A 25,743-nucleotide genomic window follows, 5' to 3' on the forward strand; every position below is an offset into this window, starting at 1 on the left:
TGTCCAAGCCAACCGAAACCTCCAATTTTCAATTAAAATTACATACGAAAGAGTTTCCATTAAAATCCCCATTCAACACCCTAAGAACCAATACGAGTTGCAAATTGGAGGACAAATTGAACCATTGACCAAGTTGCATGTTGGGCATTAAACATGAAAATAAACTAATCGAGTCTAGAGATGGGAAAATAAAGGTGATAGAAGCTGTTACTTTTTTCCCAGTAAAAGCGCCTCTACAATAACATCACTCATGCCATCCGCCAACGGAAACATGTGGCCTGCATCTGGAACTTCATGAAACTGAATCCACGATAGCTTTTGGCTGATATAACGTGAAAGGCTGAATGGCACAATGGTATCCTCTGTGCCATGCCACAGATGAACGGATCCTTCATTGTTGGGAAATGGGTTGTCAAGTTCTAACGGACTGAACTCCCAGTGACCGAACCCAATGATCATGTCACGATGAAGCGACAGGTATTCTCCTTGTTGCCTTACTTGTGCCTAAAATTCGCAGGCATAAAGTTAAATCAGAGAAGTATTGCCTCATTATGACTACTTGTTAGGTTTTTCAAAAAAAAAAAAAAAAAACTCCAAATTTCTATGGCACCATGGCAAATAAAAAAATTGGCATAGCATTGGTTTCTCTATGTAAAAATGATTTAATTGGTATTGAACGTATAGGTGACAAACACATCTTCATGTTGACTGCTTTCTCTACATAAAATAAAGAAACACATTAACAAAGACAGTTTAGTGAAACACAATCAGAAACAAGTATTCATTTTCAGCTGAAATTTGCTAATTTAATAGGGAAATGTAAGTGATAACAACTTTGAGAAAAGATATTTGCAAGTACAAAAGAACTACTGTCAATATAAACAAATTCTCCCCCTCCAAACTATAGGATGCTGTTTTCTTTTATTTTCTAACATGTTGAATCAACCAGATTCACATTTGTGCACAATTATCTTTGATTTTGTAATATTCAGATTTAACGACTTGTGCAAAAGTGATAATTTTCTCAATAGAACTCAGATATAATATTCAAACGTAGTAATCAATACCAAAAGCTGAAACCAATAAATTAATATTTGCAATTTAACTAACAATTCATAAATGAGAAGTAGCTAGTGCTAATAGCTATGCAGGCAAAAGGACATGCAAGACTGTCTTACCGCATATTGCTCTCTGAGCGCAAGCTTTGGGAAGACCTTGAGGTCTGCAGATGAAAAACCATCAGCACGTTTATATATAACACTTAAACCAGGAAACAATTTCTGAGTGTTCCACCAGTATGTCAACCAAGGAGCATAATGAGCTACTCCAACTGCCCATTTATCTTGCAGGAACTGCAGATTATAAGCTTCCTTTGATAAATTAGAAGGAAAACCACGCCACCAATAATTGGAAACAGGGGCAACAATAGCAGCTCCAGCAAGCCTGTTCCAACCCAATATCAAATGACAATGTCAAAAGAAGTTAATGTCCCAATAAAAGTAAACAAAATATATTTGTTACCAACAGACAGACACCTCTCCACTGATAAAATTGCAATAGTTATCACTGTAGGTAGAGTTCTTTTGACAACAACCATCAAGCTTTTATTCCAGTAAGTAGGGTTGGTTATATGGATTCTCCTATGCTATTAGGCTTCATCCCTTATAGTTATCACCATAGGTAGAGATTAAACCATGCATATAATTAAACCATGAAAATATTCCAAATAGGTATTGATATTACTAGTATTTATAAATTAGAGTCATAATATTCAGCCTCAGGTTGATTCAAATATATTAGAGATATTCAGCTTGTTAACAACATCCTCAATTATGGAAGTTCCTAAGAGTTTTGTCAAGAAGTTTCTTAGTTGATTATTGGAGCTAACAAATGAGGTGACAATTTCATTAGACTTCACTCTCTCCGATGAAGTAGCAATCAATCTTGATGATCTTTGTTCTCTCATTAAACACTAGGTTAGAGGTTGTGCAAAGAAGTTTAGTTGTTGTAGCTTAACTTCATTGGTTCTATAAGAGGATATCCCAACATAGTTATTGATACGGGTTGTAACGAGCGAACCCAAAAGATGACGTGGCGGTCAAGGCAAGGGGATGTGACAGTCAAAGTCAAGGTGACATGACAGTCAAAGCTAAGGGAAGAGAGCATTCCCCACCTAGCTTCGTTGTTCGCCTAGCGTTAAGGCTCTTAGGTCTAGTCCGACAGGATTACAAGTCGGGCGGGAGAAAGCCGATCGGATTTTAAGCCGGTCGAACATAAGAGGTTTGGTGCTTTACTCTTGAACTGAAAAAATAACATGTCTAGTCATTCAATAGCCGACCAGGTTTAAAGACGGCTAGCATTATAGGTCGGCCGGAATGTCTAACCCACCTCACAATCGACCAACAATATGTATGGTCAAAATAAGTGGCAGCCTCCCCGAGGCTCATAAATATCTTTGCATGCCCTGCCAGATAAAAGCCCGGCCGGGATTAAGGCACTTATTCTCACAAATCTCTTTATGCATACCCGGCCAGATAAAAGGCCGATCGAACATAAGGCACTTAGTTTCATATTGATTCCCAAATGGATTTCCAGCACACACAATTCGTCATATGGTTTTTTGAATAGATTTCCAGTATGCCCAATGCATCATATTATTTTCCGAACGGATCGGTAATATTATGCAGAACATAACTGAGTAGCTTAATGCAAAGACAGGTATAAAGATGGCCGACCTTATGGGCCGGCCAAGATATACTCAGCACAATACATAACAAAGCAGCTCAATGCAAGAACAAGTATAAAGACGATCGGCCTTATGGGCCGGCCAAGATATACTTAGCCGACAACAAGAGCAGAGAATCCTAACAACATGTTAGAATAACAACCACATGTCAAAGAATATTCTGTTAGAACCTTGTTCAAGGATTATTTATTTCTCATCAACCGACCACTTATAACACCATATTCCTTCAATAGCCTCAACAATAGCATAAGTTATAAACGACAAAAGAGATATATATATGGGTAAATGAAAGATTCCTCGAAGAATTATTGCACATTGCCTAGATTGTACACGTTTCATTACCCAACAACCTCTAACATTCTTAGCCACCTCATGATTACAGAGGTTATGAGAGGTGATACATAAGGGGTCCTCTCTGTTGGCAAGGTACATTCTCTGAACATCTAAAACTTACTCTCGTGCGCACGTTCTTTACTGTTCTTCATTCACTCGACCAGAATTGTACTAACTTGAATGTCGGAGGGCCTTCGCCAGGTACTCCCCCTTAGTTTTTGGATACTTATGTTTTGTTTGCTCGTCTGAGTGTGCGCAGGATCAAAAGGAAGCCTCTCAATGGAGTGAAAAGTTTTCTCTCAGTCAACAACCAAGCCACCGTGCCAAGCGTCATCTCTGTAGTTTTCAGACATGATTAAATTTGGCACCATCTGTGGGAACTTTCGCCTGAATCTAAAGATCAAAGATGGAAGAAGTTGGACGACTCACCACCGTCACTTTAACGCAAGAAGAGCTAGAGCTGCTTATCAACGGCCGAGAACAAAAACTAGCATAGCAGCAACAATAAGCAACTACCAGTGGTAATTTGCCACATAATCCTGTAGCATCGACAACAACCCATCAAAGGGAAAGAGGGGCTCGGGAGGAAGGCCCCGCCCATCTACCTACCTCTCGCGCCTCATTCACCTATCCCACGTCATCAAGCGCTCTTTCATACGCCGCCCGAGTACATAGGTCAAGGACTACACCAAGAATCTTCTAGAGAAGCACCTATCCGAGACGGGCGGAAAGGAAAAGCCCTCGCAATTTGCATCTCTCCCGAGTAGATTAGTACCTTGTTCTCTCAGGAGTGCTAGAATGTTAGTATTAACCCTAATACCAATTATGAGATGATTGATAAAGGCAATTTTGTATCATATTTCATTAATTAATAAAGGAAAAATTGGTTATTATATTTACTTTAGTTCAGTGCCGAATGAATAAGTATAATAATGTACTAAGATAGTAGGTTCTAGTCTACAACATATTAATTGGTTGAATTAATTATGTGATATTGTAGATATATAGAACGCTACTCTAAACTATTCCTAGTCAAGCATTAATATACAAGGACAATATTAATGTGTTGAGACTAACATGTAGGTCAACGGATGACTTAATCTCACAAGTCATGGATATGAGATATTAGGTTGACACATAGATATATATTAGAAAATATGTACTGAATAACCCGCCATAAAAATGTTTCATGGATCGTTATATGAGTGTCATAAGCATTCTCATAGTGACTATTAGTATGAATAGTCCTTAAACCTGAAGTCACTACAGTTCCCTACATAAGGAGTTATGTACTTTGTTATCGACAAACGTCACCGGTAACAAAGTAGACTATAAAGGCGATCACTGGGTATACAATACATTATGCGAAGGATGTGAGTGATGTAGATGGGATCTATCCTTTGGCCATGACCGGTCATATGGGCGGAGTTAATAAGAGTCAATATGCTCAAATGAATCAATATGCGATATTGAGCTTATTTGATTGAGCGTGTCTACTTAGAGATGAAGAAACACTAAGATTGATAAGAGGATGACACAGTCTATGCCTCATTGATCAATCTAGATATCAAGGATAGAAGGATTGAGTCATAAAAGGCAATAGACACGAAAAGGTTAGTTCAGATCTCGACATTCTCATCACTTGACTAGTAACGATGCATTGCTAGATGTCACTCATTGCTTATGTATCTAAAATAATTTTAGATACATTGCCAACGTTACGAGAGTCTATTGGGTCACATACAAAGAATATGTTTACTTGGAGATGGATTATAGGATTAAGTCTAATCCAAATTATACACATTGACTTAGACTCGAATGAATTCGAATTAGACTCATTAAGTAATGGGTTAGATTCATTGACTTATTGGGTTAATGGTTAATCCAATATACTAAATCCAACCCATTAAGATTAATGAATATTAATAGAGGTTAATACATCATTAATCAAAAGGAAGATCAAGAGACACACTTTTGGTATTCATTGGATGAGTATAAAAGTCATTTGTAAAAGTAACCTTTAGGTGAAGTAACATTTTTGGTGAAGTAACCTTTTTGGTAAAGTAACTCTTTTAGTAAAGTAACCCTTTTGTGAACTAACCTTTTGGGTGATGGGATCTTCTTGGTTTTTACTCTTCTTCCTCTTCTTCTCTTGGCCAAAAATAACCTTGTGTAGTTACTAGCACAACAAAAATTATTTCTTCCCAAGTCATGAGTTTGTGAGACAGACAAAGAATGTATTCGTGTGGATACCGTAGAGGCGCGGACGTGCTGATCACGCTAAGATCTACATCCGAATCAAAGTTGTTGTCGGAAGTATCAATTCACGCAACAAAGGTAACTATTCTACCTGATAGAATAGGAAAACGTAGTATATAATATTCGTAAGGATCTCTGGACAGATCCTTTTTTTGTTGCGTTACGTGTTGTTTTATGCATAAGATCCCTACATAGAAGATAAGCTACCAAAACATTATCAGCTCCTGACGATAGGTGAATACTCAGGGTCAAGTGACCCTGAAGATCACCTCCTCAAATTTGAGAATGCCACCCTCCTGCATCAATATACGGATAGTGTAAAGTGTCGTGTGTTCCTTACCACACTCGCTGACTCGGCACAAAAATGATTCAAGCGATTGCCGACAGACTCCTTTCACTGTTTCAAGGATTTCCGTAAGATTTTCCTTTATCATTTCGCCATAAGTCAACGTTACCAGAAGACCCCCTAGCCTTTTCTTTCTCAAACAGGGGCCATCAAGTGGCCATGGATGTCCCAACAGCCACAACTGAAATTCTGGTGTGCCTTCTCCCAAGGCCTTATATTTCGCTCCTTAATCAAAAGACCTCCAAGGAACTTCGACCACTTACTTGAACGTGCGACCGAGTTTATTAATATCGAGAAGGCGCAGACCGCCCGAAAGAAGGAAGTCACCGCACCAAATGCAGTTCTAGCGCCTGAGCGCTAAGCATTACCCGCTCCGCCACATAGAGAACCACGAATGGGTCTTCACCTTCATCGTCAAGAACCACGACCACCCTAGGCTGTGCAACATGTTGAGGCCGAGCGAGAAAGGTATCTCGAGCCCCCTTGGGGAACCTCGCGGCGGTGATGCGCATACCACCAGTTAGCCACTCATGACACCCAAGATTGCTATAATCTGGCAAATAGTCAGACCAGCAATCAAAGATTCCACCGACGCACTCCGTCACCTAACCATCGCCCTTATCACCGGCCGAGCGATTCACCCAGAAGAGACCAGCGAGAGGTCGAGCAGCGCCAAAGAACACCCCCACCACCACTATACTGGGCACCGACTCCGACTCAAGTTCAACAAGAGCCCCCGACAAGGCAAAAGAGAATCGCAATAATGCCACCTGGGACAATATCAGCATGATAGCCGAGGGACCCACCGATTGAGACTCCAACCAAACAAGAAAATCACATGCTCGCCGATTGAAAATCCACGCGATCGGCTGTAGTACAGAATAAGTAGCCGGGCCTGAAATCAACTTCGGGCCTAAAGATTTGGAGGGGTGGAAATACCCCATGATGACGCTTTAATAATTAAAGTTGTTATAGACAATTATAACATTTACTATACTTTTGTTGACACAGGCAGCTCAGTCAACATCATCTTCAAATAAGCATTTGAGTAGCTGGAAATAGACCCGAGCGAACTTCAACCCATGGTGACTCCTTTGTATAGGTTCATAGGCAATGAGGTCCAGCCGCTCGGCCAAATAAAGTTAGTCATATCCTTAGGGGAGAAGCCCCTAATGAGGATACGTTGATCGACCTTCATAGTCGTAGACGCACCAACCTACAATGTCATTTTGGGTCAACGGACCCTAAATGAATTTCGGGCAGTAGTCTCAGCCTTCTACCATAAAATAAAATTCTCCGTAGATGATAAAGTCGGGGAAGTCAAAGGAGATCAACCAGTGGCACGCAAGTGCCGTGTTGATATAATGAAAACTGAAGCCAGTTTGCTCGAAAGATGCAATGGATGGAAGTTAACAACATCTGGGAAGCACCACCTGCCCTAGTCTATAAAAAGAAGGAAGAGGTATAAATTCAACCAGGCCGACTAGAAGCCACTAACCAAGTAGCTGTTGACCTACCTCTGGGACTTAAAGAAGAGCTTGTTGCATGTTTAACGCGTAACAATGATGTTTTCACTTGGGAACCCAAGGAGATCACAAGCGTCTCTCCCACGGTCATGGAGCATGTACTTCATGTCTTCCCTGAAGCCCGGTCGGTCAAGCAGAGAAAGAGAGATTTTGGGGCAGACCAGAATAAGATCATCCATACAGAAGTAGACAAGCTATTGGAGGTCGGCTACATCCGAGAAGTGCAGTTCCGGAGCTGGTTAGCCAACGTGGTCCTGGTGTCCAAGGCGGAAAACAAATGGAGGATCTGCATCGACTTTCGGGACCTCAACAAAGCATGCCCCAAGGATTACTACCCCTGGCTGAGAATTGACCAGATAATAGATTCAACTTCTGGCTGTCAGTTAATTTGCATGTTGGACGCTTATCAGGGATACCATTAAGTACCGCTCACCAAGGACGACTAGGAGAAGGTTAGTTGTACAACCATTGAAGGCACTTACTGTTATAATGTTATGTCGTTCGGACTAAAGAATACAGGTGCTACCTATCAACGACTTATAAACAAAGTGTTCCGAAAGTAGATTGGGCGAAATATGGAGGTTTATGTGGACGATATCTTTATCAAATCCCTTAGGGCGATCAACCTGTGCACCGATATGGAAGAAACCTGCTAGACTTTAAGGCAATACGAACTAAAGCTCAACCCCAATAAATGTTTGTTCGGAACAAAAAGAGGGTGGTTCCTGGATACATTGTGACCGAATGAGGGGTAGAAGCTAACCCGAGCAAAGTGCAAGCCCTCCAAGACATGGCTCCCTCGCACAATCTGAAGGAGGCGCAAAGACCAACCGGTCGGATCACAGCCTTGTCTCGCTTCATCTCCCGATCGGTCGATCGAAATTTGCCTTTTTTCAAGATTCTCCATCGAGCGACCAAATTTTAGTGGGATGATGATTGCGACAAAGCTTTTGAGGAGTTAAAAAATTATTTGTTCGCCCTACCTATACTTACCAAGCAAGCAAACCTTTGTGGGTGTATTTGTCATCCAATCGCAGTCAAGTTAGTGTTAGTGAGGCAGGAGGGAAAATATCAACAACCTATATACTTTTTGAGTCATTTATTGAAAGTAACAGAGTGTTGTTACACCGCACTCGAGAAATTAGTATATGGACCGGTTTTAATTGTTCGGAAGTTACGACCTTATTTCATTTCTCACCCGATCATGGTACTTACTAATAGCACTCTGGGTCGAGTACTTGTCAACCCAAAAGCCTCCGGGAGGTTAATCAAGTGGGCTACGGAGTTCAGTGAATACGATATTCAATATCAACCCGGAGCGACCATCAAGATTCAAGCCTTAGCTGATTTCATAACAGAGGTGCAAAACCTTGAGCTTGAGGAAACTTGGCAAATATACATGGATGGATCATCCACTCGGCAGGGCAGCAGAATAGGTAGATATCACCTAGGGAAGACAGAATGCAACTATCCGTGCGGTTGAATTATCAGTCCACCAATAATGAAGCAGAATATGAGGTACTAATAGCCAGCCTGCAAGCCGCAAAATATGTGGGAGCTGCTTAGGTCTTAATTTATTCAGACTCTTAGTTGGTCGTGCAGCAATTATCAGGAAATTTTGAAATTAATAATGAGTAGCTCAAGCTCTATGCAAAAGCATTCGAGAAGTTTAGAGTTGAGTTCCAAGAAGTAATCATACAAAAGGTTCCTCGTGCAGAAAATCAAACAACAGATGACTTGGTCAAATTAGCTTCCGCCATAGTTCCATGGACCAGGATAAGCCAGTAGAACAGACACTATTAGTGGCTTGCATTGAACGACAGGACAACCTTGAATTGCAGAGTGATTGGAGAACACTCATCATTTTATTTCTACAACAAGACATCTTACCAGCAGTGGGAGAGCAGGCACACATGATCAAGAAAAGAGATGGTCGATTCACTATGATTGGAGAACATCTTTACAAACAAGTTTTCTCATGTCCTTTACTCAAATGTATCGGACCGAACGACGTGCAATGCATTTTACAGGAAGTATATCAAGGTTCTTGTGAAAGACATGCGGGCAGCTGGTCTCTCGCTAGGAAAATATTATTGCCCGAATATTTTTAGCCCACTTTGCAGGCTGATGCAACTCAGTTAGTAAAAACTTGTTTATCCTGTGAAAAGCATCAGAACATCCCACACCACTCCACGAAGTTACTGAAAACTTCCATTCTCTCCTGCCCATTCAATCAGTGGGATATGGATATAGTAGGGCATTTTCCCGTCGCACCTACCCAGATAAGATTTTTGTTAGTCACAGTGGATTATTTTTCAAAATGGGTGGAAGCAGAGCCATTGGCCAAGATTACCGAGCAGATGGATATCAAATTCTTATGGCAGTATATTATTTGCAAGTTCGGAATTCCACATAAACTAGTATCAGATAATAGAAGGCAATTCCAGGGTAGAAAAATCCGAGAGTGGTGTTCAACCTATGGTCTCACACAGGCCTTCACATATGTGGCTTACCCCAAAAATAACGGCCAAGCATAAGTGACAGATAGAGAAATCATCAGAGGGTTTAAAACCAAATTAGACCATATCGGAGGAAGCTAGGTTGATGAATTGCCCAGCGTACTATGTGCATATCGTACAACCCCAAGAAGCGACAGGTAAAACCCCTTTTCATCTGGTTTATGGTGGTGAAGCAGTGGTCCCGATCGAGATTGGTGTGGAATCCGATTGAAGGCAGCTGTACGATGAGGACAATGTCGACTGGCACCTTATGGAGCTTGATCTAATTGAAGAAGTCAGATACAAAGCGGCAGCTCGGATAATGGCATACCGTCGACGAATGAGGCAGAATTATAACAGAAGGGTCATCCCCAGGTTTTTTTCAGGTTGGTGATCTGGTCTGGAAGCGGATTAAACCAGTCGGAGACGTCAACAAACTTGAGCCACAATGGAGAGGACCATATAAGGTGGTGCAAAAGTTCGCCTCGGGCTCCTACTACCTCGAAGACGTAGAAGGGAAAAGGTTAAAGCGACCCAAAAATGTGAATCATCTACAGCCTTATAGGGCTTGAACGCATGTAATTCGCTCGTGTAAAAATTTTAAACCTAATGAGAATGCAGGCAAATTCATCTGAGAATTCCTTCAAGTGCCAGACTCCCGAACCAATGGCTGGGTTATCAGCGAGCATACTCTCGCGCCTTTATATTCCAAATTCCCGAGCCTCCGGTCGGGTTATAAGCAAGCATACTTTCGCGCCTTCAAGTTCCAAACTCTCGATCCTTTGGCCGGGTTACAAGCAAGAATGCTCTCGTGCCTTTATATTCCAGGCTCTCGAGCCTCCAGTCGGGTAATAAGCGAGCATACTCTCGCGCCTTTAAATTCTAGACTCCTAAATTCCCACACAGGTTCTAATTATAAGGGGTTCATTGTATTAGCTAGTCTGGTTATTCCGCTCGGCATCGTTATTTCGTCCGGTTTATTATTCAATTCGGTAATCAATTATAAAGATTTCATTCAGAGGTTCTCGCCAATATATTAAGAGGTTATACAAAGGTTCTTACCAATATATTAAGGGGTTATAATCGTCCGGTCAGATTATTCCACTCGGCATTAATATCTCGTCCAGCCTATTATTCAGCCCGGAGACCCCTTATGATACAATTCATTTATTCAGCTTGATCATTCAGATCAGTGTTATTATCACACTCAGTCTATTATGCGAATTAATAAAAATTTCATAAAGAACGCATACGGAAGCTATTTTACAAGAAGTACTGGTGGTTCTAAAGATATACAAGAAAACAGGTGTGATTTAACAATGTTTAATGCACATCTTGACATTTAATTTCTGTTCTTTTCAATAATTATACACCATGAAAACATAACATGAAAAATATTAATCGAATTTGCTCAAAAAATCCTTCAAAATCTCTTTGAGAAGTCGATGGCGGTCTATGGATTGTCGAGGAGGTTCTATTAATAGATAGGTGTGCTCCCATAATTGTTGAACAATTCCTCCGACTGCATGGCAGAGTGTTCTCGAGATGCGCTTGGCAAATTTCTTACTGAATTCGTGAGAATCAAGATGAGCCTCACAACCCTCTTCCTCCCCGGCCTTGTAAGTTTCTAGCTCAGCCTTTGCAGCCTGTAATGATCCCAGTCGAGCTGCTTACGTGCCCAATTTCCTCTGTTGTTCCAGTATCACTAAGTCCTTGGAGGATAATTCGCCGGTTTGTTCAGAGGATTAGACATGTGAGAAAGTCTCAACTCCTCTAGCAGGGCAGTTTTTTGAGCCAAGTCTGAAACGACCCTAGCCATCATAGCGCTTTCTACTTGGAGCTGGGACTCGCTGGTTTGTAGCAAGATTTCCAATCTTTTCTTATCCATCCGTTGAGAATCCACTAATTGTTGAAATTCCTTCAAAGTTTGTCCTATATTTAGGAGAAGCCTGCCTGAGCTTTAACCTCTTCTTGTAAGTTAGTCATCTCGGTACTTGGAGCAGATGCGGCAGCTTCTAACTCCTCTACTCATTCTCAGGATTTTATTAGCCCGCTCCAAGTCCACAACCAGTTGGCTTAAATGGATCCCAGAAATGTAAAGCTGAAAGAGAATAACAATGAGATTTTAATTCATAAGGTAGGCCAAGTTGGGCAAGTTGGGAGCTTACCGCAGTAGCATTTTGAGTGTGTTCATCCACGCACGCCGACACCGTGGACCCTTTTGACTATCCACGTGCTTGCACCCAAGATTCGGCTAACGGGCCATTTAGCTTCAGTACTCTGTAGGAACATGAGGTAGTAGCCCCTAGCCCTTGTTGAGATGGCAATACGTAGGATTGTTTGAAATACTAATGGGGTCAGTCGAAGTGTTGGGCCTTGAAGGAGGTGCGCCAGAAGCCCTTGGAGACACTGAATGAACGGCTAGAGAGGGTTTTGGTATTGTCCAGACCGACACAGGATCTCACAAGACTACGAGGTGTAGGACCGACTAGCTTTGTAACAAACATTTGCCTCGAACTCCCCAATGTGGTGGAAGGAACGCCTAAGGCTTACGGCGACGTCGGCCGAGCAGATAAAGATTCCGGCATTGTCTCGATCGGCCTGCGATCTTGGAAGACCGCACAAGGCACAAGTGTAATACTGGTCGGCTTCATAGCACGTCTAGATCGACGACGCTTTGGTGGCGGCTCTTTTCCTCGAGCGGAGAAAACCTCGGTCATATCAATTGAAGCTCGTTCGTCCGGAGCTTGCTCATGTAAATCCAAGTTTCCAATCAAGGTCTTTTGCACTTGAGTATAAGGGGAGCATCTGAATCCGATGAATCAGAAGAAGAGGTTTCTATGGGAAAATCTATGGGAGGAAGGTAGCCGACAGAGATGAGGCTTGCTCGATTTTGTGCGCCTTTAGTAGGGCTTCACCTAGTTAATTCAGAGCGTCCTTCATTACCCGAGTATTTTTAAAGAGAAATGTCGGGGTAATAGCCTTCGCTACAAAAATAAGTAAATACGATGAGAAAGACCTTCATAGATAATTGGGAGGGAATGATAAAAATTCCTTACCAAAAGTGGCACTTAGCCCAAGGTCAATCGGACTAAGCCCAAAAATGTATAGCAAGCCCTTTATAGTCAGCTCGGGTAGACTGAACTTCCATCCTCTCAGCTTCTCCAAGGCCTTGCATAAGGTCGTATCCATGCGGATATTGCCCAAATCTGGAATAGGGGGAAGGTGCTGCTGCTATGTCGTTGGGCGCTGCTATGTCGTTGGGCAAGACAAAGAATTCGGAAGTCGAATGAAGAAGTATTTACTTCTCCACTCACTCTAAGGTGGAATTCTATCAAATAAAGTCGTCTTAGGACCATACACGAAAATAGAACAAGACATCTGTCACTTGTTGAGGGTAAAAGTAATGATAGAATAAGTGAGGAGACAAAGGGACGCCAAGTAGACAGAAAGCAACCGTGGCACCACTTAGAATGTGAATGGTGTTTGGGACAAGTTGATGAAGTGGAATACGGAAGTATTGGCTAACAACGGCAAAGAAAGGGTGGATAGGGAAGCGAAGCCCTGCTACAACCTGCTCCTTAAAAACAACGACACTTTCGCTAGGAGGAAGGTGGGGACGACTTGGCTATTAGGAATGACTACGTAGGTGGGGAGCCCATAGTTGAAACGAAGATCGTCGACATCCACAACGTAAAGATCTGAGGAACAAAGTGTGTACAACACGCTATCCTCAGCCATTCTAAGGAAGAAGATGAAAAGAACGAAGAATATGGGAACAACGAAGAAGGAGAAGAAGTGAATGCGCTAAGGGTCTCAAAATTTTCTTATGAAATCCCTTAAAAAGTTACTTTTTGAGCATTTTTTAACAGAGCCATCGAATCGTAACAATAAAGAGGCGAGCTAACTTTCGAACCGCAGGATGGTGAGATGAAATTATGGGTACATGGAAAAGTGTATATTGAAGATAGTGTAAGTACACACGCGTTACCAATAGAAAGCGTGTGTTGGTAATTGATGTGACAAGTACTTAGCCAAAAATACCAGCGGATTTACCGAGGTGGACTTTGATTTTTGCACAACTCTTAAGGCAGCCTAATCAGCCCAAATCCCAAGCGAGTTTTTAAAGACTTGCCCAAGAGGATAGTAGTATGTGGGACAATAATCGAAAGGCAGGCAAAATTTGTTCGGTACTAGTTTTAACTCTGAACGGAATTAATATCGAACGGATCTAATCCCGCACAACCCCAAATATTGTCACCCTTAACTAAATAAGCATTATCTGTCATAGTCTATCCAGCTTTAAAGTTTGGACGAACATGACTCCGAATGATTTCTAAAAAAGTGTTGCGCCTTCCTAAGTAGTCCTCACCACATTATATTCCGTCCGGACTTTGGCCCGGACGAATGTATGTTGTCCTTAATTTATTATCCACACTCAAAAAAAGCAACAGTTATTAGCCCATCCAAACTTTGGCCCGGACGGATGAATGTTGTCCTTAATTTATTATACACACTCAGAAAAAGTAACAGCTATTAGACAATCAAACATTAAAGTGAAGACAGAAGATAAATTCAATAGGAACTTGACATATGGTGAATACAAATATTAAGTTCTAGTTCATTAACTAAGTAGAAAGGACAAAGCAAATCACAGTAAATTTGGAAACAAGCTGAGCGGACGATTCTAGAGTAATTTCTTGAGGTCAAGGAAGTGAGCGGGAGGTTCAGAAGCTAGATATCCGCCCTCCCTTAGTTACTCCACCGCACCATCCACCCCAAGAAGAAAAGCTTTGTTGATGGAGCTAGCGATGGGTGCGCTAAATTCGCGTGATTAAAGGAGAGCCTTTTTCCTTGTTTCAAACCTCTCGTTCTCCCTCGTATGGTAGGCTTCCAAATCTGCTCGAGCAACTATTAGTTCGGCCAAGAGACCCATCAGCTCAGATTCATTGACAGATAATGTGGTTTGGGCGATCGCTAGGTCCGAGTGCAAGCCATCCCACTCAGCATTTCGAGTCGCCAACTCAGATTCTTTGGTGGCTAGCTCAGTGTCATATGTAACTTTTAACTCCTTTAGTTAAGAAGAAAGGCGTTCAACCTCTGCAGTTTTCTCGTCCAGCTCCGCCTTCACTTTTGCTCGGAGAGTTGTGTCTGATCGGAGTTGGGCTTTAGAAGTCTCCAAGGTGGTCTTTAAGTTGGCTGCTTTCTCGAGCTCAGTTTTTGCCAACCTTTAAGTTTCTTGAAGTCGAGTCTCTAGCTCGCTTAGTCAATCACGAGAGGGTACGGTAGCAGCCTCAGAAACGCGCTACATCATGGATTCATTTTCCCGAGTCAGGACGAACAATTGTTATGCAAGGCTCATTCTAATCGCCCAACGCTATAAGACAAACAACGTTAGAAACATCCAATATGAGTAACGATAAATAAAATGATATTACCTTAGTCAGTTCATATGAATATTCATCAGCCAACTCCACAGGAGTAAGCTCGCTAAGCTGGTTTCCTGCATCCTCCCAGACATCTGTTAAATGACCCCTCAGTAGTATTTTGCCAGTAGGTGAAGAGGCAGTTGCTGAAGAAACTATAGCCAATGCAGACGGTAAATCGAAAATTGGTAAGGCCTCCACGCCGTAGCAAAAATGGAGATCGGAAAGGTCCTCCCACGAGGAGCCACAAGGGGAGCAGGAGTCGGAGGGTTGCCTGGCGGAAAAGTGACCTCCTGTGCTTGAGCGACTGCCGGCGTGAGACTAGTAAAAGGAAGGATAGACAAGGTCCGCTCGAAAGATTGCTCTGCCGCCTCCTCCTGGACGAGATTTTCCCGGGCTAGAGATGAATGTGTGGAACGCGCTTCAATGGAGGTACTTTAGTAGAGGGAGCTCGTCCTTCAGCGACTTGGGCGTGGACAAGCCTTCGCCTTTTGCATCTCTTTTGTGGGTCGACATCCGTTTCCGTCGGAAAATCCTCAGACACCGAGAGAGGATCGGGAGATAGCTCCCCAGAAGTAGCAGCCATGCTGGATTCGGCCGGCTGGCTACTAGAGGCCCCACTGGAAGAGACGGTCGGTTGAGCAACCCACTCAGCTAATAGTGCTCGCTCTTGAGCAAGGAGCTCCTCTTCTTCTAAGTTAATCTCCTCAACAACTAAGGCTTCAAAGATGGCGTCCACTACATAAAATAAAAAATACCTTAGCTAGTGATAATGCAATGACCAAGTTATCAAAACTTACCGAAAGAGCAAGGAAGCTTCTTTCGAATGTAACTCAAGCCAAACAAATACAAAAGGTCTTCGCGCAGCCACTTGTGAATTTTAAAATGTTGGTCGCTCAGCTTAATGGAATAAGAAATAAAGGTTGGATCCTGCTTAAACTTTCCAAGGTCAAGAAGAGGAGAAAAGGAAGATTGTCATTCAACCGACCAACTAGCAGGTTCAGGCATCTCCATAAAAAAAAGCGAAAACTGCCTTTGGACGAGACAAGAAAAGAAAAACCCCGAACTCTGATTTCTTGAGGTAAGAAAATATTTAGAGATTGCGAGGTGTAAGAAGGCATTCGGGGCAAACTGTTGTAAAGGGATATTAAAATATCGACTCACCTTCGGCATGAATGGAGGGACGGGGAAACGTAGACCGGCTACTAACTGGTCCTTAAAGAAGGTGATGTAGTTAGTAGAAGGATGATGAGGACGAGCGTCCGAGGAAGAAATGACAATGCAATAACTGCCAAGGATTTCATACCCAGAGCGAGCTCTATCAGAATCATCAAAGTCTGAGCAGGTAAGGGTATAACAAGAGGCGAAGGATTCTTGAGCCATGAGTGAATACAAAGCAAACAAAAAACGAACAACTTACTGGATCGCTTAAAGCGCAAAAGAGAAGAAGTTTGCAGAAGAGAGGTCGCCGGAGAGAAAATCGGGGAAGACAAAAGGCAAAGTGCTAAGAGTATGTGTCGTTTAGGGTTTTAATAAAATATAACTTAATTACAACCGTTTAATCAGAACGGCATACGCCCAGAGGAGAGATGTGTCGTTGAGTCGTACAAAGAGGTGTGCGTCAAAGGCCGTTTCAAAAACGAGGAGTGGTGCCACGTGGCAGTCACCCATAAATAGGCATTTATGATGGCGATGACAATCAAATTATTTTGTTGTCAAAGCGCCTCTCCGCACATCCTCGGTACTCCCTTCTAAAGAACATACCTCTGACAGGCAGTTTTTGAAAACATATTACCAAGTGTCCAACGCATAAATAGGATTCTTGAGTCATGATAAAAGGGGGGAAAACAAGAATTTTTTGGACGACTCTAGTAAGAAAAAATGTTACTAAGTGTTCAAGGCGTAAAGGAAAACAGGAATTTTCCGAACGACTCTAGTAAGAAAAAATGTTACTAAGTGTCTAAGGCGCAAAGGAAAATAAGAATTTTTCAGACGACTCTAGTAAAAGGGGTGAACAGACGAAAAATTGAACTTGGATCTAATCAGTTGGCTACACCTCTTTCGAATAAACTTGAAGGGGAGACTAGTGATATGATTGTAACGAATAGACTCAGAAGATGACGTGGCGGTCAAGGTCAAGGGGATGTGGCGGTCAAAGTTAAGGTGACGTGGCGGTCAAAGCCAAGGGAAGAGAGCATTCCCCACCTGGCTTCGTTGTTCGCCCAACGCTAAAGCTCTTAGGTCCAGTCCAACCAGATTACAAGCCGGGCAGGAGAGAGCCGACCGGCCCTTAAGTCGATCAAACATAAAGGGTTAGATACTTTATTCTTAGACTGAAAAGATAACATGTCTGGTCATTCAATAGCCGACCGAGTTTAAAGACGGCTAGCATTATAGGTCGGCCGAAATGTCCGACCCACCTCACAATCGACCAACCATATGTATGGTCAGAATAAGCTTCCCCGAGGCTCATAAATCCCTTTGCATGCCCGACCAGATAAAAGGTCGGACGGGATTCAGGCACTTATTCTCACAAAATCTCTCTATACATGCTCAGCCAGATAAAAGGTCGGCTGGGCCTAAGGCACTTGGCTTCATATTGATTCCCACATGGATTTCCAAACCACAGTTCGTCATATAGTTTCTTGAACAGATTTCCAGCACGCCTAATGCATCATATTATTTTCCAAACGAATCACTCATATTATGCAGAACATAACTGAGTGGCTTAATGCAAGGACAAACATAAAGACGGCTGACCTTACATAATAAAGCAGCTCAATCCATTGGCAGGCATAAAAACGATCGACCTTATGGGCCGGACGAGATATACTCAACCGACAACAAGAGCATAGAATCTTAACAACATATCAGAATAACCACATGACAGAATATTCTACTGGAACCTTCTTCAAAGATTATGTCTCTATCAGCCAACCACTTATAACAGTATATTCCTTTAATGGCATCAGCAACGACATAAGCTATAAACGATAAAAGTGATATACATATGGGTAAACGGAAAATTCTTGGGACAATTATTACACATTGCCTAGGTTGTACACGTTTCATTACCCAACAACATCTGACATTCTTAACCACCTCATGATTGCGGAAGTTATGAGAAGTGGTATATAAAGGGAGTCCTCCGTTGGTAAGGTACCCATCTGAAACTTACTCTCATAGGCACGTTCTTACTGTTCTTTATTCACCGGGTCAGAATTATACTGACTTGAGCGTCGGAGGACCTTCGCCAGGGACTCCCCTAGTTTTTGGGCGCTGACGTTTTGTTTGCTCGTCTGAGTGTGCGCAGGATCGAATCTCCGTAGAGTGAAAAATCTTCTCTCAGTCAACAACCAAGCCACTATGCCCAGCGCACCATCTCTGCAATTTTCAAACAAGATCAGTTATAAAATGTTTGACCTAGTAAAACTCATATTCGTTAGGTCATGATCTTATACCTCACCTCTGCACATCTAGATAAAATAGTTTTTTTCTTCATCTCCTAGGAAATCAGGTTACAAAGTCTAAGGTGACTCAAGTTCCAAGGATGAAACTTTCCATAAGGAGGGAGGAATGTGAAGACCGGTCAAATCCGAGGAGTTGTAACTCCCGAATAAAGGTAGTAATGGGGTTAGTGGGATCATGGGGATGTGGAGATAAGGGGGTTAGTGAGAGATCAAAATTTTACCCATATAAATAATCATACACCCATCGAAGGGAAATTTTCATGGTAAGAGAAGACAGATTCCTGACAAAATTATTTTAGCAAGGAATGAGAAGTCACTGTCGTATCAATTTCTAAGGAGAGTTGTAAGTGAGCTTATTATGCAAATTATGATTTCCGAAAGTGATAGTTTTATTTTTTTAAAAAATTATTTTGTTTCACTACTGATTACTAGATTATTACTGATTGCTGTCATTACTAGATTTTTGGACACTAAATTGATCATGAATTAAATAGTAGAGATACATATTCTGAACACCAATTACTACTGATTACTGACCTCTCCTCTAGGAGGGATAATTCTAAAGGGCTGATATCAGTTTAAGCATGAGGAACATGATTTAATTTCATTGCCTACATTAACATCTGTGTTGAGATTATTATTATTATTTTACTACTGAAAACTACTACTTTTCATGAACTACAATATTTGTATTTTATCCCCCGCTTGTTGAGTGACTTCCAAATCACTCACCTCTTATAATCTATTTCAGTTAGAGATGAAATTGGAATCGAGAATGAGGTCGAGGATGGAGAGCAAGTCGAGTTTTAGGAATGGTGAATCAGCTTCAATTACTGACAGGAAGATTAGAATTATGCTGCAATCATGAATTTTTAATTTAAGTGAATGTAATTTAATTCATTCGAATGGTGTAAACAGTGTACTATTTATTTTGGGAATGAAAAGACTGATTTCTTTGGTAATTACTATACTGTTGAGGCTAGTTATTTTCGAATTTTGGATTTGAAAGCAACACCAATGTCAGTCGTCGGTTACTGGGCATGACACACTTTCTCTCCCTTCCAAAACATACATAACTCCACCAATTCACCAAGTCACCCACAACCCATCTCCTTCCTCCTGAACCTCCCCCATCGCCCCCGTCGCCGGCAACCGCCACTAGCACACTAGGTTAGCTTTTATATATTTCTAGTAAGTTTTTGTTCATCTCGCTATTCACTATTCACTCGGCTTCTGGTCAATAAGAAGATTATGTAGGAGAGATGACCTAGTGCTTCAAGGCGTAGCATTGGAATTGCTATGTAGATTTTTGTTTACCAAGGGTTCGAATCCCTCTCTTTCCGTTTATTTTAATTCACCAACGTTACTGAATCAAATCAAATACCATCTCAACAAAAGGACCCTTATTTGATATAAATTCTCAATTCCTAATCACATTCCTGTGATTAGTTTTTTTCTTTTATTTAATTATTGAAGATTAATGACGGAAAATGAGAAACAACCGGAAGTGGAATTGAAGCGAAAGTCTAGTGATATTGTTAAGGATTATGGAGTGTTAAAGAAGAAAGAGATTAGATCACTTGCAAATTGTGTAAGAGGCTTAATAATGAAGGGGCTTACCAGATGAAGCACCGCTTGAGCACATAAAGAATGATGACAATTTATAATATTATGTATAAAAAATAGTTAAAAAAATTCAACCACCTAGGAAACCGAGGCGGTAGGCAGTCACGGACCGCCCCACCACTGACTACAGCCATTTACAACATTGGACAAAATAAAAAAATGATATATTAAATAAAAATGTGATTAGTAAGTCATTTCTTACTGCCAAAAGTAAGAACATCATATCCTTTATAGTAAGCAAATTTGTTCTCAATATATAGGACTGGACCCTTCGACGTTGTTGATGAATTGGTCCATGCTTCAAATGTGTGTGTTGGACACACCCCCCAAAAAAAACAAACACACACACACACACACACAAAGAAACTAAATTTAGACACAAATTTTTGTTTAAAGGGTAGGATGTTGTACCTCTAATAAAAAAGCTATATAGGGACAAGACTCCCTAAAGTCAGCATGACATAACCCCTACACCGTGATAACCATTCTCTCTTTCTCTCTAATCACATGTTGCATTGTTGCTACCACTGCCCCACTAGCACCCTTCGCTGCCTTCCTCAACTAACCACAAATTAAAGATTACACCACTAATGCCAATCAAATTCCACTAGCACCAAGTGAGGAAGAGAGGTCAATGGCTTCAAATTGATTGAGAAATTATGACTCAAAAGAGATCCACAATTGAGATATAGCAAGTGACATCATTGATGCATTGCAACAAAGGGCCGGTTGATGGTTAAGATGGGGGAAGTGACTAAGAGACGTAACCATGGTTTAAAGTGTCGTGCCGAGACAATCGAAACGGGCGAAACATCTCGTTCCGCTCGGCGACTGGCACCAGCATAACCCCGACACCAAACCCACGATAGGTGTGACGTATTGTGCGACCCCATGGTCATAACGGAGGGTTCGCTCAACCATGCAACAACAGCGGAGAGGTCACATAACCCTTCTGCTGCCGCCGCGGAGGCATCGTGTGACCTTGCGGTCTGCAGAGGGGTCACACACGGCTAACGCAGTCGCGCCAAAGGAGTCACGCAATCCCCGTGGCCATAGCTGGTCGCGCAACCCCTCGACAGTGCCGAAGTCGTGCAGGCTCGCGAGTGGTGTCAGATTTCAGTTTTTTTTTAATTAAACTTAGGTTAATTATTTTAATCAACTCCTAGTTAAGATAGAGATAATCTAAAGAAACTTTATTAAACCCTAATAAAATTATCTAATTAATTTTATATTTCATTTATTTTAATTTAAAAATTATAATAAAATTTTTATTTATTTATTTATCTATTTTCATATCTTTTCCTTTTTAAAAATATTATTTTTTATATTGTTTATTTTTTAAATATTTATGTTAAATATTTTAGTTTTTAATTAATATATTTTATATTTAAAAATTATCGAAACTATATCAGTATAGCATGATACGATACCGAAACCGTATCACTCCGGTCCAGGACCGAAACCTTGGCATAGGTCGAAATTTTAAACCTTGGACGTAAGAAGTCCTCTAACAATAGATGATTGGTACTCATGTCAAACCTCCCCTGTGTTGATCTCAATCTTAGCAAGTAGATGACACCCTATATGCTTATGTGCTCATTCAAAAAGGAGGAAAGTAGAGGCATTTTGGTAGTCTTGTGGTAGTCCCCTCTACATAGGTGGACTCTATGCTTCTTGGCTCAATCACAATGAAAACCCTCGATTGAGATCACAAAGAGGAGGACCAAGATATGTTATGATTCAATGCTATTGGAGAATAATTTCCATTATTACTTAAGGTAGGCCTCTACATATGTATATTATTAATTAATATAAATATCACAATCACGGTCTGATACTAGTATTTACATATTGGTCTATGATAGACTCATATCTTTATGTCTAAGAATCTGTTAAGATTTGGTCAAGGAATAACACTAGTTGGGAAAAAAAGTTGGTGAATTTATCAATCTAGCAAATTGAAACTCATATAATACAAACTCTTCTTAAAATATAACTAAGGACATAGTAAATAAATATCTGATTCAAAGATTGACCTTGGTCATGATGTTCTATCTATTAAACTTCTTGGACCATAATGTCCATAAGAACTTTTTGTATTGTGTAAGTCAAAGCTAAACCAAATTAGTGGAGTTCAAAGAAACTAAGTGGTCCGACAGTCAATTCCTAGATTGGAATTTACATCTTTCATAGGCCTCCTACAATAAGATGGCAAGTCCATCAGACCATAAGAGATTTGTCTAAAAGCTCTTCTTTGAATTTTCTGAGTTTGTTGGTGCTATTTTGTCAAAGCATGTTGCAGTAGAAATTTACATTTTCCATTCTTTATTGATATGAATATGCAGCTTATTATGAATTCAGTATTACAGGATATAAAGTAAGAGTAAATCTGAGAAGAGATGTTTCAAACTTTTGTAGTTTGGAACTTTGGCTTTAAGAGTGCAACTTTCTCAATAACAAACATCACCATAGAGAAAATGTTTAAAACCAAATAATCAAGGAAAAGGTTCCTCTATTAGAAGGGGAAGTGATTTTATTGCTGAGGAAGACATCCCATGGTCAAAGTATGTAAGATGTTAGAATCCAATGAGAATTATATTCTAAACTAGTTAACTGACTGGACCATACCTGTGCGGAATGTACTTAAGAGTAGTCCAAGTAAACTCTCCTCCCATTGAAAACCCAATAACATAAAATTTAGGTCCAAGTTCCAATTGGTGAGCCAACTCTTCAATATCTAATGCAATACTTTTCTCGGTCATCTTTGGGTTAGGATCACTCTGTCCATATCCAGCTCTGTCAAATGACAGCATATAAATCCCTAGTTCTTCAATCAATGCCTGAAAATTCACATGGTCCATATACTTACCAGCTTACACTAATTGGGTCCAAGGATATTGGAACAGCTAGAAGACATAGAAAAGGTGATTATTACCGGGGATATTGGGAATACATCATATCTGCAACAGTCAAAACCATGGATGAACACTATCTTGTACTTGGCTTTTTCTTTCAGAACTCCATTCTCCAAGTAGGCCAAATGCCTTCCATCTTTGAGCTTAATTCTTGAAGCTGTTACAGGAGGACCATCTTTAGACCCACAAATCTTTGCAGGTGGAGGCTGAATTAGATGATATGACCAAGCTATTAGCCCCACAAATAGAATGATTGAAAAATTTAGCATCATCCCTGTATTGCAAATTCATAGTTTAGTTGATTAAAAAAATAAGAGAGATAATACTAGAGAATAGAAGCATGGAATAAATCAAATAATCTAAATAGGTCACGTCTAGCTCCTTTCTTCCACAGAAAATACGTCTACCTACAAGCAACAAATTAAAAAGAAGAATAGAAGAAGGGGTGAAAATTATAACTACGAAGAAAGGTTCTTGACAAAGAATATGGAAAGTAATTTTTTAACGAAATAGTTTGACTATAATTCTTGTTACAACTCCTAAGCATTTTTTTAATACACTTTCAGAGATTTCATTTCCACAAGCACAAATTAACTAAAAACAACTTAGGTAAGAAATCACTGTTAGAAAAATTTGCATCTTTGTTTTAACATATGGTATATGGGATTACAACATGAACTAGTTATTAAAGTGAGGTGAGAAAGACAAGTAACCTTCACATGATTATGATTTCATAATGATGAACAAATTGTTCGAACCAGTTAAATAGAAAGCTATACATATTGCATTAGTTGTCATGTGAATAATCTCTGGAGAAAATGCATAAGTAATAAGCACACCACGTATAAACAGCTAAAACTGCAAAGTGTGTATACACATGTAGAAAAAATGAAAAAAAGTAAAAACACATGCATGCACCCACACTATCATAAAATCATACAATACAGAATAAAATTCTCATAGTCTATATAGTAATATCAAGCAAATGAAGCAATAATTCTCACTGGTACTATAAGTCTTCCTGCTAATGAAAACATTATAACCAAAACAAAATATTCAAAATTGATGTTCACTGGTATTGTAAATCTCTTTACTGCTAAAGAAAGGTATTTAAACAACAAATTATGCAAGATTGATGTTCATCAAGTAATTATCAATTTGTGAGTCTTCAGATCCAACAAGTTCACAAGTTTTGGGATTCAGATCAGCAGAACTGTTCATATGGCCAAGTCGTTGTGGCATCTGTACTTCAATATTACATGAGAGATCTAGCATCTCTGGACTTCATCTCTCTATGGATTAGCATTTTTCTTAGATTCAACGGGTGGCAGTAACTTAGTAGGAATTTATCGATTCGGTCAATTTTGTCAGTTTACATTAACTACCAGTCTTTGCTCACACAATTTCAATATCCTATTCCTAATATATCCATGTAATGATGTAAATTTAGCAAACATTAAAGCTGACTTATAGACACTGGATAGAGACCTTCAGATGATTACTTCAAACTGATTATACAAGGAATCAAAAAATGTTACACCAAAAGAATCTCATAGATCCCACTACCCTTCAACCAACGTACTGAAAAATAATCATGATTGACGCAACAAAATCAACGTAGGAGTTCAGCAACACTTCTGCAACAGCCCTTTGGAGTTATTTAAGGTTCAACTTATGCATGCAATGAACGATGCTAAAAATAGCAAAATAAATAAATAGATAGAAATAACTGCGTCGACCTTGGAATCTAAACTAAGTCAAAAATTCACAACCTCGATTCATACAGAAGAAATAACAAGGAACGGATGCAAAGTGTTGTAACTTTTTACAATAGTGAGTTGCAAACAGGAAAAGATCGAAACTTGAAATAGGAAAGAAGAAACAAATCATGTTTCCAAGCAAATGAAGGTGAAGAGACCTCCAGATAGGAAAGAGGAACCAGCGCGCGCATTCTTCCGAGTGTGAGCTCTGGCAGAAGCAGCAGAGACCTTCCTCGAAGGGCCTGGCATGGCTTGTTTGCGTCTCCTTCCCTGCCGCTCCCTTCCTCCGACCGGAAGACAACTTCCCCTGTTGTAACGATGCAAGAGGTCCACGAGATCCCTTTCTTCTACGATCTTCAATTCTAGCTCCTAATTTTAATTTTTAATTGAGCCCTTAATTTATTTTTTACTTACTAATTTACTACCTTGTTGATTTAAAAATTAATATTAATTTGATCTCAACTCTCTCATGCATTTAGAGATTTTCACAAAACTTAAAAGCATAATGTTAACACATGATGTGAGCAAAATCAAGATTAAACCATTGAATCTAAACAAATTTTCAATATAGTGATTTTGGATCAATTCTTTACACTTACAAACTAATTGAGAAAAATAAAATTTGAAGTTTTAAATTGAGAGTCGAAAGAAATATTAAGTTTAAGGGGGTAAATTGAGATGCATCGCAGTATAGAATTTTATAAAGAACAAATAAATAAGGTTCCTTTTTACTTTGGTCATTATCTAAAGATTCTCATTTTGGGATAATTTAGATTAATCACGAAAAGATTAAAACTAAAAAGAAAATACTTAAAGTCATTTATACTTTTAATTTTTC

General features: G+C 40.2%; 1 protein-coding gene across 1 annotated transcript; it reads right to left on the reverse strand.

The window, feature by feature from the left end:
• Positions 1-25,270, reverse strand: LOC121975081. The gene is made up of 5 exons (XM_042526471.1): positions 25,064-25,270; positions 23,166-23,419; positions 22,859-23,070; positions 1,179-1,443; positions 1-504 (listed from the first exon to the last, which is right to left on the reverse strand). Exons 1-5 carry the CDS (start codon positions 25,152-25,154, stop codon positions 208-210), a joined length of 1,119 nt encoding a protein of 372 aa, XP_042382405.1. The 5' UTR covers positions 25,155-25,270; the 3' UTR covers positions 1-207.
• Positions 25,271-25,743: the final 473 nt, after the last annotated feature.

Source organism: Zingiber officinale, chromosome 4B, assembly GCF_018446385.1.
Source record: "Zingiber officinale cultivar Zhangliang chromosome 4B, Zo_v1.1, whole genome shotgun sequence".
In the NCBI taxonomy this organism is placed as follows: domain Eukaryota; kingdom Viridiplantae; phylum Streptophyta; class Magnoliopsida; order Zingiberales; family Zingiberaceae; genus Zingiber; species Zingiber officinale.

What these genes read in the sequence shown, in the direction of transcription:
- LOC121975081 (XM_042526471.1), bottom strand. Translation starts at nt 25,154, where the DNA reads ATGCCAGGCCCTTCGAGGAAGGTCTCTGCTGCTTCTGCCAGAGCTCAC. An exon ending in TTCCTCTTTCCTATCTGGAG is followed by an intron (nt 23,420 to 25,063) that starts GTCTCTTCACCT and finishes TTTGCAATACAG; the next exon opens with GGATGATGCTAAATTTTTCA. An exon ending in ATGTATTCCCAATATCCCCG is followed by an intron (nt 23,071 to 23,165) that starts GTAATAATCACC and finishes GTGAATTTTCAG; the next exon opens with GCATTGATTGAAGAACTAGG.